The 15452-nt window shown below is 53.5% G+C and overlaps 1 protein-coding gene across 1 annotated transcript in view; it reads right to left on the reverse strand.

The window, feature by feature from the left end:
* Positions 1–15452, reverse strand: part of Sol1 (CUB domain-containing protein Sol1) — a 78377-nt gene that overhangs the window by 4956 nt on the left and 57969 nt on the right. The window contains exon 6 of the mRNA XM_029112235.1: positions 7433–7622. Coding sequence (XP_028968068.1) covers positions 7433–7622 — 190 coding nt within the window. The remainder of the gene's footprint in view (positions 1–7432; positions 7623–15452) is intronic.

Raw genomic sequence — 15452 nt, forward strand, 5'->3', positions numbered from 1 at the left:
CTCAGAGCCCCCGCTCCCGAATGGGGCTGAGAGGTCTGAAGTCCTTGATAGGTTCGAGCGGAAAAACTCCGCCCTCGTCCTTGCCAATAGTGCACGACATGCTCGGCCGCTGCGAATGGTCACTTGTTCCTTCGTTCGTCTCATAATTGCGTTGAGAGAAAGAGAAATCATCAAACTTTTGGCACCATCGCCTAAAAGCTCGAGCGAGCCAAGCAGGACCGGCGGAGCGAGCGGGGGTCGACGGCGAGTGAAACGGAGCTAAGTATTTTTCTTCGTTCTCCGGCCGCCGAGCCCGCCGCCGTCACCGCAGCGGTCTGTCTGGACCTGCTGCCGGAGCAAAAATTGATGCCCCTCTCTGTTGGAAGCTCGGTCGCTTTTCATGTTTCCCTGTCGCGCACTCCCCGCTCCTATCCCATCTTAGTTTTCGTGGCTAGTGAACAGGGAACGAAGGCGACAGCAGCGGATAAAAATCGAACAAGTGCTAAAAGTCAACTGCGTCACGATTCAATTTCAACAACGTGGGAAGTCAACCGCCACACTCGCTCGCTTGGCGTCGATCGGCGCCATTCTTTGGCTCGAGACGCCCTGAGCGCTTTATTACGACAAAAACGTAGCGTTTCCAACGCCTACGGACCCGGGGTCTGTTGAACCGCTACCGCATCGAGATCGGCTCCACCGGATATCTTTCTGGCACACAAGCCCTCGACAGGATATCAAGACGCTGTTCGAAGCTTTGGGCGAGATCGGGTGAAGGAGAAGTGCTCAGCATATAAGAGCCTTTGTGCTCACGGAAGGAACTCATTCACAAGGTCCTCAGGAACAACGGCGTCAGGCATCACCTGACTAAAAGGCTGCCATGGGCAAGTTCTCGGGGATTCGGTCTCTAAGAGCCGAGTCAGGACGAACCGATCGAAAGACCACCGCCCTACTCGGCTCACCCAATAGTCTCCTAGGGAAATGGCGGTCTGCTCCTACATTAAGGTCCTCCAACCACTTCAAGTACTTCCTGTTTCCAGAGGCTCGGTTGACTCACTCAGCTGTCCTCGTCTTGCGGAGGTTTGCGTTTCGGTTCGACATTTGGCTCAGAATGTGCTCTGCGAGGTTCCACGGTAGGGGGTGCTTGCAGGAAATCTCGCTGAAGTGGGACCAGAGTCGAACAGACCGATATCAAATCGGAGCAGACTCAGATCGAAGGAGTTTGCTCCGAGTTCAGGAAGACTCTCTTGCGGCACGTGCGTCTACCTGGGATTCCAAACTCTGTCTTCTCGTGACCATGGCAAAGCGAGCCCATCGACGCGCCCACATAAGATGCGGTGCTTTGGACAGTGATCTGAAGCTTTTTCCGTTTCCAGGCGTCGATCTTTGGCAACGGGCTGTTGGGTGAGCGAGCGGGCGACAAGTGAGAATGGGGTTTCAAGCTCGACGGTGGAATTTTCCGCGGGTTCTTCTGCTCGCCCGGGCGGCTTCCAACGAGCGTGGAGCCGTCTAGTCCTTGGTTGCAATTGACAGCAGACAAATCGCGTGCTTTTCTCAAAATAGCAGCTAGAGTAGCGGCGTGTGTATTCGAGCCCATGAGAAAACTCCACCTTGCAGGAGAGCTGAGCCCCGCCGATGTACTCGATGTAGCGTAGACGACGGAGACTCTCGATTATTTCTCCGAGAATCTATTTCTCCAGAAACCTCGGTTCAGGACCCTATTCCTGGGTCGATCTCTCTCATACGCGAGAATTAATGCAAAAAACAACTTCGCGATCACTGTTGATCTCCTGGATTCTCCTGGGTCTCTGCATCGGCATACGGATCCGGGTGGTTTTCACACTTCGATTTCGAAAAATACAATTTCCGCCGTCTCAATTATCCGATAATGAGCGCTGTCAGTTTCTTAAGGCCATCCCTCGCTCCTTCCGCCACTGGGAACGGTGGTGCTGTAATTGCTGACGTTAAAAAATAATTATATTAAGGCAGAGCACGTGGACCGAGAGTGCGAAGAAGTTCAGACACACAATCCGGTTGAACCCGACCCGCTGGCCCGCTCGAGTGCGCCGCTTGTCCGACCTGGCCCGAGTTTTGACGACTTCCCTCTCGCCGTGAGACGTCTTCTCTCGGCGGAGCGCCCCGACCGACCGGCGGCTCAGCAACATACATAAGAGAGAAGGAACGTTCAGGGGAACGTCGGATGAGCCAGCAGACGGGCGACTTGGCTGACTGAGCGACACAGTCGGAAACACTGTCGTAGCGACAGAGAAAACTCACGTGAGAACATTTGCATAGCAGACGTCCCTCGCATCCGAGTTCGGCTGCAAAGCAAACCGAGTCGTCTTCCTCGAGTCGCGGGATGCGTGCGAGTCTGCGTGGCTGTCTCCCCATGCGTGCTTGCTTGCGTGCGTGCGTCCGTCCGCCTGTCTGTCTGCCCTTCCGTCTGTTGGTCTGACTGATGGCGCTTCGGGGCGTCTAAGTCATTATAATTTTTTGTCGTAAGTTCAGAAGAATGTCAGGGATCGTCTGCGCGTGAACAACCCAAGACGTCTGTCCGCCGCGAAGACAGCGGGTTCGACTGTCACCCTCTCTCGTCGACGGCAGCCAGCCTCGGATTCATTTGTCATTATTGACAATCGATTTTAGTCGAAGCCGCACGGCGCAGGTGGAGCGCCATATTCATATATTTTCATTGGTGTTCTAGGTCTTGCATACGTTGGCTGAGGGCTGTGCCCACATCCTGTCTCACGCCATTACGAAGAGCCCGAAGCGAACATTGAGGTTCGGGAAAGTTTCCCAAGGAGAAGAGTGCGCGGAAATATCGGAGACCTGAGAGATGCTCGGCTCCGACGGCCAATGATTGACGGACGATCGCCGGGAGAAGGGCTACCGCCTACCGCGAGGGAGAGGCCGCAAGAGGAGACCTCATGGACTTTCTCCTCGAATATTCCGGGCGCCGCAACGTGGTCAGGGACAGGTTTTCCTGACCGAGAGGGAGCACCGAGAGAAGGAAATTCACAGACGTAGGCAAGAATTAATGAAGAACAATCAAAAGCATGCCAGGAGCTTCGTGGTATCTAGTTAATTGAGCGTTGAAAAAAACTTTGAGGTTGTCACCAGCAACACCTCTCAGCAGCGCTCGGGCGATCAAGCGAGCGAGCACTGGTCGTGCCGACAATAGGACTCGCGGGCTCATATGCCCGAAGTTCTGACGGTCGTTCTTCGTCGCGTCCCCACTGCCGGGGTCCGTTTGGATAGACCTTCGCGACCACTGTTCGCAGCTCTTGATAACGGTCTCAACGCTCGAGTTAGCCGACGTAATAGCTGAAGCTCGTTCGTTGTTTCGCCGGCTCACATGGGAGCACACCCACACAGAGACAGAGTGGACCGGCTGCACCTGCATAAAAGAGTTCTTATGTCGTCGCCAGCGCCAATGGTCCGCACTTGGACGCTCTCCGTCGCGCTCGTACCCGCTGTCTCCCTCTGGCGTATTGTCTTCGAGCTCGCCGCGGAAGCTTGTACCTACGATCGTAAGGCTAGACCCTACAGCTCATGGTCATCATCCCTCACCGTTATCGTGTTGTGCAAAGCAATTGTACTTTCGTCCCCCGGGGTCATCGGGACGAGGGGGGGACGCTTTCCCGACCGCCTACGGACCGCTTGCCGGGCGGCTCAGCAGCTAATAAACACAGCGCTCTTCCGACTCGGAGGAGGATACGAGGGCCACTGGGATCACGAGGAATTGCGAACGTTCTGCTCGCGATACGATGAGAGAGCCGAGCGCTCTGAGCCAATTACACTACAGAGTATCGAATTCCACGATTGAATTCATTGCTTCGGAGAATTCTGCGCTCGCTCCCGCCTCGCCTAAGCCCCGGGTCGACGAACTGCGTCGAGCGACATCTTCCTTCGTTCTATCCACGAACGCTGCGGTAGGGCTCAATAAACGGGAGAGACAAAGTCAGCGTTTGCCCTCGGTTTCATTCTGTCGCCTTCTCGGGGTGTGCGATGTAGTATGTGTCGAGAACAGAACAAGGAACAGTTGGTTTGCGGGGGATGCGACGAGAGAACAAGGAAGGCAAAAATAATTACTTCCCTAATCGGTCGCACGGCTGACTGCCTTGTTGGTTGCGTAGTTGGCTCCCGTGTCGGCCGCTTGCTAAACCCGTTGTCTGTTGCAGGGAAGTCGAGCGGACGACCCAGCAGAAGACTAGGGGAATATGGAGAGGAAGATGGCAACAAACGCCTCGAGGAAGCAATTCACCGAATTCGTTGTCTTACGTCTGACGCTTATTCGGCCTATTCGTGCGTGGTTTTCCCCTCTGGTTGCCAGACATCCGCAAGGCGGAGTGCCACCGCCAGCCGTCGTTGACGTCGACTCACCCTCATGTTTCGAGAACAGACTTCTATAAATGAACGGAAGCGCGGACGAACACACGAATTGAGAGACAAACAAATCTGAGCCAAATTTTTCCATACTGAGAATGGAAGCGATTTTCGAACTGTTCGTCAATGAGTGGAAGGGGCGGGGAGGAAAACGACTGTTAGTAGTCGAAGGGATGGGGAGAATCCTAGTGGAGTTTTGTGACGTCATCGGGCTCCAAGAACGCGCTCGATACTCGCCATAGGGCTCGTCCGTTCCCTCTGTAATATTTTTCCCTCAGCAGCTCCCGCTCGGTTTCGAAGTAGCTGCCGAGAAACGCTTCCACTACCCTCGCTATTCGTTGTTGTTATCATGTTCGGAAACAAGCGGAAGAACAGAAGGACGATGAATCCAGCGAACAACTGTGCTTTTCGCATCCTTTCCGGTTTTTCCACGGCGACTGCTGCCACCATAGGAGACCCGATGGCCGGGCGACCGGCCGGCCGGAAGGAGCTCGACGAGGAACGCCCGGGGCGTCAGCGACCGAAACAACTGCTCCGGCTTCCACGACAACTTCTACAACTACATACACAGTTCTACTGTTTTGGAGCGTCGCTTCGTTGCGCTTTGCGAGCTACTTCACTTGCCATCCCGGCCACAGGCTGATTCTCGCGTTCGTGGATGGTCCCGACTCCGAGTTGGACTCATCCCACTGAGTGCAGAGAAGCCGAAGGAAAAAAACGGAACTTGTCACAGGCACTCCCCGGCCAAACCCGAGCGGAACGTATTCAAAGCCCGAGATAGGGCACGGACGACGGCCGCGATGGTCGAGATTTCGGTCATCCACCCTCAGATATGGGAAGAAAGCCCGGGAAGGGTGGAACCTGACGCTCAAGTGGAGAACTTTTTTCGAAAATCTTTTCTCCCCCTATCCGGGTTAGGGAATATCATGCAATCGTCGCCTTCGTTTTTCTTCCGTCGAAAGTTCCGCGTGGGAGCTGGGAGAAATAAACCACTCCATTGGGTACGGCCATTGAAATTGGCGCAAAACGTCGTTTCTGTCGTCGTCGCCGCCACCACCGCCGCCGCCATCGTCGCTTCCTAAGCCAATAGAGAAATTCCAAAGACTTTTCGGTCCTTTCATTCTTTTCCCAAATGACTGCGGATGGCAAAAGTAAGAAGGGAAAAAAGTAGGAAGAAAGCCGACAAACAGTCTCTCGACGGCAAGGCGAGCCGGCCGGCGCTCAGACTTGGCCCACTCGGCTTGACTTCACTCGCCACCAAGAGCAATAGACAAATGGAAGGCAAGACAACGAGCGAGACTTGAGAAGCGAAGAAAAGGAGAGTGTGCGAGCCCTGACTATCCGTCCCAAGTCGACCCACGACGAGAATCCCGAGAGCATCGGCGCGTTGTTCGATTCCGTCAGACGGTGTCAACTGAATCAAGAGCAGGGATTCGAGAATGAGACAACGGATTTCGATCCGAGACGCGCCTGCCAGCCGCCAGGATTCGAATGCAGTACTCCGAGGGACGAACCTGCGATTCCGAGCGGAGCTTTCGCTGTTTTAGCTCATCTTCTTTCGCTTGTCCTCCCCTCGGCTCTTCCCCTCGCTCGTTTTCTCGCTACAATTCACTTCTTTGACATCAAACGCTATTTTTCACGCTGACCTGCCACGAAGGGAGAAAGCGTCGGATGAAGAAGAACGTCGCGAGGTGCGTATTAGGGCAGTCACCCGTTAGATCCCCCTCAGTTTCTCTTCTCCCGGTGGGAATCTGGGGAATCCGGGTGAGGATTCACCGTTTTCCGCGGGAATCGGCACACCTGTCTAGGTGGTTGCCGTCGGAGAAATATTTTCCCGGTGTTATTGTGACCATGCGAAGTCTGTGAACGGCGCGGCGCTCCGAGGTGATCCCCTAAGAATCCTGATAGAAATATCTGCTACTGATTGAGCCCGCAATGCCCGTCCTTGATAGTTTTCCCGTAACATCGTGAACTCGCAGCTAGGGAATCCGGGGAATTTTTTCGCATATGTTCAAGCTCCTGGTTCGGGTGAAGGAATACTCTGTCTGGTATCTGGTGGTTTTTCCTTCTTTCTCGGGCTCTTTAACAACGTTCGACCTCCGCAATGGACATCGGATGTCGAGCCGGAGTTTAAGAATCGAAAATCCCAGACTAAGGAAGCGTAGCGAGCTCCTTAAAGGAGGTACATATATACATTGAAACTCTGGAACCTCTACCGGACTCTAAGGTCGCCCAAGGCGGTTGATATGGTCGCTCGACTGCTTAGTTCTTGATCGTTTGATGGAGCAAGAGGGAATGAAGTACGACGACGGAGAGGCCGCTCACGATGAGCGTGCCTGGCACGGCCTGCTAGCTCATCTTTAACGGATTCCGATATTGAGATATTTGCATATGGTCGCAGAGGAGTTAGGCGGCAATCTCGCGCAGAACTAACGAGAGAGGTCCACGTGTCGAGAGGCTTCCGATTCGGAAATGGAACCAAGCCTCGCAGCTTCAAAAGTAGATTCGGCATTGAGCTTGTTTATAGCTCTTGTGTCCTGTCGCCGCGGGTCAACTCAGCTAGCTGCCAAACGTCCGACAGGATTTATTCACTGCGTGGAATTCGGCTCTTCTGCAAGAAAAACGACTCTGCCCGGAACTCTTGACGTCGAGAAGAGCTCCGCGAGCCGAGCGTATAGCTCTTGGCCAGCTTTTTCTTGTCGCCGTCGAGTGAGCAACCGTCTTGACGGAGATCCCGAAACGGAGAGGGTGAAAAAACGCAGAAAATCTCAAAGAGCCCCCTGTGGCGCACTTGGTTGGGCTCTGGAATTTTTGGATCTAGCCCACCTCTAGAGGAGAGTGTGAGCTCTTTACGAGCATCGGATCTCATCCGCATTCATCTTATTTCACCCCCCACCCTCCCCCGTTGCGAGTACAGTAAAACGTGAGCCCCGGCCGACCGGTGCTCGGAAAGTAGACCCAGGAGTTTTCGGAGTCCCCAGGAGGACTCATGCCCAATGCTCCGTGAATTCAAAATCTACCTCGAAACCTGAATTTGACAAACCAGTACCTAAACAGAAAAAACACTCACTCTCGAGAGTCGTCACTCGACTTGTATAAGTCGAAGTCTGTGAACTTGATCTGGACACGTTCTTTCCCCTCGCCTTGGAAGTGGTAGGTGCACTTAATGCTGCCCGGATATGTGTTCGGGTAGTTGGGCGAGGTTATGGTGCCATTCTTGGAGTGGTTCGACGATATCACCATGTCGCAGCTGCCGTTTGCTGGAATAAGAAACGGTTTTGCGTCAGAGCTGCTGTTTTCCTTCTCAGTTGTTCCATAACTACGTCCAAAGAGGCCATTCGTCTGCTTGCTGTTGGTACGCTGTCTGTTTTCAGATTTCGCTCCGCTGAGAAAAAACGAGGGATGGGAGAGAATCTTTTGTAACTTGATCCGAAGGATTTCCCGGTCGAGGATCAGAAATTTCAAAATATCTCAAATTCAAGATACTGACTCAGGAGCCGCATTCCACTCTTTCTCGTTCCTTTCTTTTTTCACAGAAAAGAACAAAAAGCGCAACGCGGCGCTGCGTCGACGAACGAAGGACAAGAGAACAAAGTCATTGTGAAGTGCAAGAGCCCTGTCGACCAAAGGAGATACCCAGTAGCGCTTCCCGAAGAGTCAACAATCGGCAAAAGTTCGTCTTCGAGTCGAGTGGTTTCGCGACTTCAATCCTGTTGAGTTGGAGTCTCTGCTGCCGATGTCTTTCGGCGTGGCTTGATTCAAATATCCGCTCTCCCTCCCCGTCTCTATACCGACTGCGCTTTATAACCTGATGCATTACCAATATTGAACAGTGAGGAAAGTTCTGCTTTCCGCAAGAGTTTGCGATAGCTTTCGACAGCCTTCGCAGCTGAATGAAGCTTGTCGCCGATGCTGCAACCGCTGCCGGTGTTGCCGCTTCTGGTCTCGCGATATACGCGTTGTTGATGCCTGCGTTTGATCAAATCAGCAATTTTTGCTGCGTTGTTCAAACCACCGCTGCTGTTGCTGTCGACAGAGGAAGCCTGTTTCTATAGGTGGAAGGTACTTTCTCGTTTTAGCGGTAACAGCGTCCCGCAGTTTCCCGTTCGTCTGCCTTCGCTCAACGAGCCGTCCTTCACGCCGTAATTCCGCTCTCCAAGCATCGCGAGACAGAATTCTGCGTGATGTTCCTCGCAGAACACCGGCAAAGCGGGAGCGAGAGATGACGGGAGCGGGAAAACTGCCCCGGAGAGAAAAACGATGATGGCAATAGAGTCTTCGATATCACCCTCGCTCGTTTGTTGTTGTCACTGGAGCTATCCGAGGAGGTGCGTCGAGGATAAGCGGTAATACAAAGTGGCAAGTGCGCGAAGGCTACTACCCCGACCGAAACGGAAGAAGGACCGGAGATAATGGACATCGAGAGGACGGAAGAACAGCTGACCCTGGTCACTGAAGACGACCACCCGGGGCGCTTCATTTGTCTCAAACTTCCGTCTACAGGCGACGTTCCGAGTCAGAGCCACTCGGAGTGTCCCCGTTCTTGGTTTGTCCGACGCTCAACCGGCGCTTGGGAAATCTGAAGATTCCGAGGCCCGATCTCCGAGGAGTGGTTCCGGACTTCGTAATGGACAGGAGGAACCACGACAAGCAGAGAGGGCAGAGACAATCCAAGCAGGGGAGGGCGAAGCTCACAATCAGATGAGCAAGTCGTCGCACCATGTTCTAAGACCTCGATATTTCTTATCTAAATCCCTCCGCAAGAGAGTTCTTCTCTCCACCGCACTCTTTCTCAGCACTCCGGTGTTTATTCTGCTCCCTTCCGTCCGTTTTTTTTTCATACCGGCAGTTCCCTCTCGACATTCGCTATGCCGGAATCTGTTCTCTGTGAGAATCTTCCCGTACCTTGCAGTCGACCTGCGTTTCCAGGGTAACCTCGAATGCTGGAAGCTGCCGAGATATATATTCGGAACACACGGCGCGTGGTTTCAGTATGCAAGCGACTATCATAAACCTCGCGATCGTTCACGTCGAGATTTCGATTTACCGGAGCGAAACGACTCCGGTTGGTAGAAAGTGGAAGGAGCCGTCATTGAGCGTAGCCGCACGATTAGCCTCGAGAAATAGACTCATCATCTTCGGGCGGGACGTTGTCGTCGTCGACGACATCGATAAGAACGGATGCGAGGACGGCCGGAAGAACTTTGCTTTCGTCCGACCGAGGGAAAAACATTGAGTAGGCTGCGGCGAGCTTTTTTCTCCTCAACTATCTGATCCTTCCAGAAGCCGTGCTGCTCCGCGGGAACTCGCTTAGATGTTGTGGAACGTCCGGTCGGCATTCCCAGCCAGCAGCGGGTGAGCCTCGAAGATGGAGAGATATAGCGAGAGCCTCAATCCATTAGATTTTCGATCATTGAAAGGGGGAGTGAATCCCCGAGGAGTCTCGCGAGCGTCCGCGGCGAACACAATGGGACTCCCGTCGACGACATCGCGCTAAGACCCGTCGGTTCCGTCCCGGAAGACGCCGGAAGGGAGGAAAACAGAAACAGTTTCGCAGACGCACGAATGCCCGCGCAGAGGAACGTCCTGAGCTTCCTCTTTCGTTCCCGGCTGTTCCTCGAAGATCTGGCCACTAAGGTAATTGGCATTCCGACCATTTACAGCCGGAAGTTGAAGGGAAGCCCTTCCTCCATTCTCTCAATGTAGTGTCACTCGCTGAGAGTGAACAGGATGTTGACAAAGGAAATAATACTGGAACATCGTGAGCCTTTACTCACTGAGGTACGCCTACGCTAGATGGACGCCCAAGGAGATAGAGTCTCCGCTGTCTGCTGCGAATACAGTTGTTTCTCGTCGGCTCTTCCCGCTGATGGAATGGACAGAATGAACCGATATACCCGAAAGCAGACGTTCCGGATTGGAGTGATGCTCGAGCCCCGATTCACTGCGCTCGTTTCCTCATCGGAACGCGCTGTAGGGAATTTTCTCAAATGTTTCTACCCAGCATCACAGAATATCTCGTTTCCTTATTTCATCGGCTGTTCCTTCGATCGAAACGTCGACATCAGAGATTCTGACGTTTTTCCTCCGTAGGGAAGGTCGGGAATGAGGCGAGGCTCTGAATTTCCCTGAAGGTACTCCCGAACCCCTCCTCCCCGCTCTTGTTATCGGTGCACTCCGAAGAGTACCTACATGCGAACTGAGCTGCCGATGAGCTTTCTTGTCGATTCATTCTGATGCCCCATCCTATCTCTGCTACTCCGAATCGAAAGCCCTCCCCCGCCATGCCATCTCGTCGACAAGAGGTGAAATCGACGTATCAGGGGTAGTCCATAGGACGTTGAGGAGGAGCAGCAAGGCCGCGACAGCTTGAACTGGGGGCTTGTCCCTAACGAGCGACGAGCACATTATAAGCCAAGCGGTCTCCAGAGCAGGTTAGTAAGCCAGGAGCAAAACAACCGATAGCTGTCTCCGATTGGCAGACGAGATCTGGGATCAGCGACGTGCGGAGCGTAGTACCGCCAGGGCGAAAATCGCGCAAATACGACGAATCAAAGCCGTATGAGATTAAGGTCTGAACTCGCCAACGCGTCAAATCGAGCGGGCGAGAAGCCTGGTGCCGTGAGGTTTCTACGATTCGAATGAGCACGCGGGAAACTCGCAGTCATCTCCCGGAATCTCGTCCCAAAGGCAGAGGGTTTTATTTTCGTTTTGTCGACAAGTGTGCTTTGTCTGGCAGCGCTTGTGTCTAAAGCTCTAGGTTCTTTTTCCTGTCGGATTCGGTCCGCTTCTCTTGGGTTGAGTCTCAGGAGTGAGTTGCCTTCATGAGGGTCCCCTCGCGCGTTTGTGGCTTCCTCGGAAACGATAAATTACGCTGCGGGCAAGGGGGAGGAGGTACTAAAGGATCACAGTCTCGTGCCAGAAACACGCGAGCTGATTCCGGTCCTTTCGTGCGTTGTGATTCTGAATGGAATTCTTGAGAATCTTGCTTCAGCATCGCTGCCTCTCTTTTATTTCTATTCGAGTCCTGTTCCCGTTCCCGGCACCATTACCGTTCGCGCGCACTCCTCGTCGAACGTTCGGGATTTTTTTTCCATGGAGTCAACTCCTCGAATGCGCGATTGAGCGAGACGCAGGGCGGGAAGAGGCGCTAAGAGCCAAAGAACACCGAGAAAGAGCGGGCGGCTCGTTTGTTTGCGCCTCATTAGTGGTCAATCCTCCTTTCCGTTCCGCGTCTTCCAGCAGTCCTGTTCATTTCCCTTTGATTCTCAGCACGAATGTCGGACTGAGTCGGTCAGTGCAAAAGTGAGCAGGAAGAAAGACGGCTTGCAATTATCGAAACGACCCATCTGCGGGACGCGGGCGATGTTACGCTTCTCGTTCGCGATGGAAGTGACGGAGAGCAGACGACGCGGCGGGGAAAGGATTCGGATGAGGAAATGGAACAAAGAAATGTCGATCCGATAGGGAATAAGAAGAGCGAGTGCAAGACCGCGTAATGCGCGGAGGAATGCCGTAATGATCACAGAGGCTCCGGCGCTTGTTCGAGAAGGTCAGACGGACCGAGTACGAGAGCGGAGTTCATGGATTAGATCGAAAGCACTCAAGCCTTGACCTCTGCTGTTCTCCCTCGCTCGCAATGTGGAAACGGCAATTTACAAACCAACCGAGTGTTCGTCCGTCCGTTTGTCTATGCGCTCACCCGCTGCTCTGACCGGGAGTTCCGACTGAGGTCTGACTGACTGCCTGCCTGAGTGAACGGAGCATTGCAGACGAAAACAACTTCCTGCCGAGCGAATACGAAGTAAGAAAAACAATGCACGTTGCTTTAAGAACCACGTCCGTAGCCACGTATACTTGTATGTGTTCCGTGCCAGAGGGCCTCCGAGCGGTGGCGGGAACGAAGGCGTTACTTGGCTCGCTCGCTGCCAGGTCTGCCAGCTGGTAAGCCGCAAGGTCGACCGCAACGGACTTATGGAGAGATTTGAACTCTGAAAGGCCGCTACGCAACTCGGAGAACGCTATGCTTCGCTTGGTACAACATCGCCAGACAGACGGCCGACCGACCGACCGTCAACAATGGCGCAATCATGAGGAGCGATCCAGTAAAAAGACCCTTGAGAACGAGGCCGCCGAATGACGTCGGAGGTTTGTCGGTGCTTTTGAAGGGCTTCAAAAGCTGCGCGAGTCTCCGCTCCTGGCTTCGAGGATCCGTCCCGGAATGAGCAATGCGAGCGCAACAGCACGTTTTCGAGAATACAATTTCAAAATGCTTCTCCTTGTAGATATCTTTCGAGCCCTACCCAGGAGCCCGCATGATATGTTCCACCGTCTGACGCTTTCAGACGTCGTCGACCGTCGCCGCCGGGTCGCCTCGAGCTTCCGGGACCCTGTCCCTACCGGCATCGTGAATTCGTTCCCGTAGGGGAAAAGATGTGGTCTGTCGCGGTGCCTGATACGGGACAACGAGCAGACGTGGGACGGGGAAACGTGAGATGTCCACACGTTCGATGGACTAAGAGCCCTAATGGGGTCCTGGGCGGGAGAGAGCAGACAGAGAACGGTGAGCTCTCTCTCTTTATTTCGTCGTCGCATTCTCCGTCGTCCTCCTCGGCCGAGCGACTTGTTCCTCGTCTCGGTCCGTCTCGTCGCTCTCCTGGTCTCTTGTGCTCACTCCTGGTCTTGCCTCGTGTGGCCCGATCACTCAGCGACCACTCGCTCCCTCCTCCAATGTCGTCCGTATCTATCCGACTGGACGGAAAGACGAACTCCCTGTTTGCTCGCCACGGAACTGATTGACGAAGTGACTGACGGAAACCCACCAACCGCAGGTCGTATCTCTCATTCGCAGCGTCCCGCTGTTGCTCTTTTTCCTCTCTTGTTTTCTCCGAAGCTGGGTCTGCGTCCTCTCAGTCGGACTCCGGGTTGACTTGTTCGACATGTCGGGAGAAGGGAACGCCATCCGCTGCGGACTTGATCGCGAAAATTTCCAAAACTTGCTTGTGCTCCGCAGCAGCGGCGGCTGCATAATAAGGCATGAATAGGAGTTGCTGTCGCTGACGTTCGTTGACTCGAGTTGAATGGGTCGGGGGAAGATGGAAGACAAAAAAAATCTCCTAAACTTTGAAACAAATCCAGCCAGCCGGAGAGACACTTGCACGCTATGTGTGCAGCATCTCGTTCTGCCCTCGAAGGCGAAATCCGACTCGGAGGCGGCAAGCCCAACGAGCACAAGCGCAGCACTGAGGTTTCCGAGGAAGTAACAAAAATTTATTGAGGCGAGTAATGACCGCGGAATATTCGACCATAACGGGGAAAAGGTCGGAAGTACTTCCTCGTAACTGACTCATGGTTCCCCATGTTTACGATGACGATTTGTTTACACCTTATTCCTTGGCCGGGACGCAAAGTGCTATGAGTACTGAGTCGGCGAGACGACGGCAGGCAGGACGAATCGAAGGGGAAGGACCGGACAGACGATGTGGCCAGTTGCTTGCAACGCCCTGGGAGCGATGCCATGCTGTCGGGAGGGACGAACGGAAATCATATTTCTCCCTCTGTGGCTTGACAGACAGCAAAGCTCCATCCTCTGACCGAGTTCAAACATTGATCTCGACAGCTCATCTTCAGATTGTTTTGCTCTCCCGTTTCGCGTCCGGTTTGTAGGTCCTCAATACTAATTATACACTTCCGGCACTGGGCTGCTGATTCGGTGGTTGGGCGGCGTCACGCTGTCCCTCCAAGTGAGATTCAATGTGAGGTCCCGGGTTCATTGTCGCTCCTTCTTCCAGTGAGCTCTGATCCTCAACCACAGAAACCACATGGCTGCTCGAAACTAAAGTCCATCCTGTATTCTGAACCCCTTTCCCTCTACACATCCGGCGGCTGCTGTTCGGCGATCTGTTCTGTCTCATTCGAGCGATCACGACGATTTTATGCAAAGCGAAGACCGTTTCGAAAATGAGCCGAACGCCGAGATTCCCCACGGGAGGAAGGCCTAAGAAGAATCTCATCTGGCATTGGAATCTCCTTTTCTCCCGGCTCTCATTTTCCATCCAGAGCTCATTTCAGATATCGTTACGGTCGGTGTATCCCGCGAGCTCTGCGGTCGGAGCTCTGAAGTTCTTGATCATCATTCAAGAACAGACATCGCTCGTTTCCATTTCACGCTCCTTTCTCTCTGTCAATTTTTCATTTGAGTTGTTTCGTTTAGTCAAGGATAGTCAAGTTGTAATAAGTTTCTCAGAAGCGCCGGCGCCGTGGGGGAGATGAGAGTCAGTGAGCATGAGAATGGAAAGGAATCGAGGAGGAGACCGCAAGCGAAAACAGACTCACACCGAGTGAGAAAAAGACCCGCCAGCGTTCCTCATTCGGAAGTTTGTTCTAATCGTTAACGGACGAGGAAGAGAAACGAAACTTTTTCTGCGGAGCTCGGGATCCGGAGTCTGCCTTCGTTCTGATCCTCGTTCCGTTGTGTCCCTTCCTCTTTCTTTTCCCGCTCCCCCCATTCCAGTGACCCACCCCCTTCATCTGCTGCCTGCTGGCACTTCTGGGTCAGACAGGCTCGATTTCGCGAGAGATTTGAGGAGCTGGGGAAAGTTTCTCGAGTTCGTTCTTCTCTACGGGCGGATTTAAATTTCCATGGTGAGAGCTCTCCGATTATTCCCCGTCGCTTCATGCCCAAAACTCAGCATGTATCCCCGGGACTGTCCGCTCACGTCGCTTGGTATTTGCGATGATCCAGCATCCATATTTCAAAACTTCGAACGAACAACTCGCTTATCTCAGGCTCCCCGACTTGAAACCTCTTGACTTCTTGACCCTGATCGAATCCGGTCCCATGAAATACAAATCAAAACATTCCGAATGGTTTAGGTACCTACTACGGGATTGTTTCTGAGCAAGAGAATCTCTGTCAACGATCCTCCTTCTCCTCGTCCTCGAACTCGGACTGAACGCGACCTTGATTCCCAACGGCTAGAATCGTTCAAAATTCCATGACACCGCTCGCATTCCCCTTCTCAGATACTCGGCAAACTCAGAAGTACGAAAACTATTTTTTCCGAGACCCTGCCGGAGCAGAGACCGGG

The sequence above is a fragment of the Galendromus occidentalis genome, unplaced genomic scaffold, assembly GCF_000255335.2.
Source record: "Galendromus occidentalis unplaced genomic scaffold, Mocc_1.1 scf7180000077487, whole genome shotgun sequence".
NCBI lineage: Eukaryota > Metazoa > Arthropoda > Arachnida > Mesostigmata > Phytoseiidae > Galendromus > Galendromus occidentalis.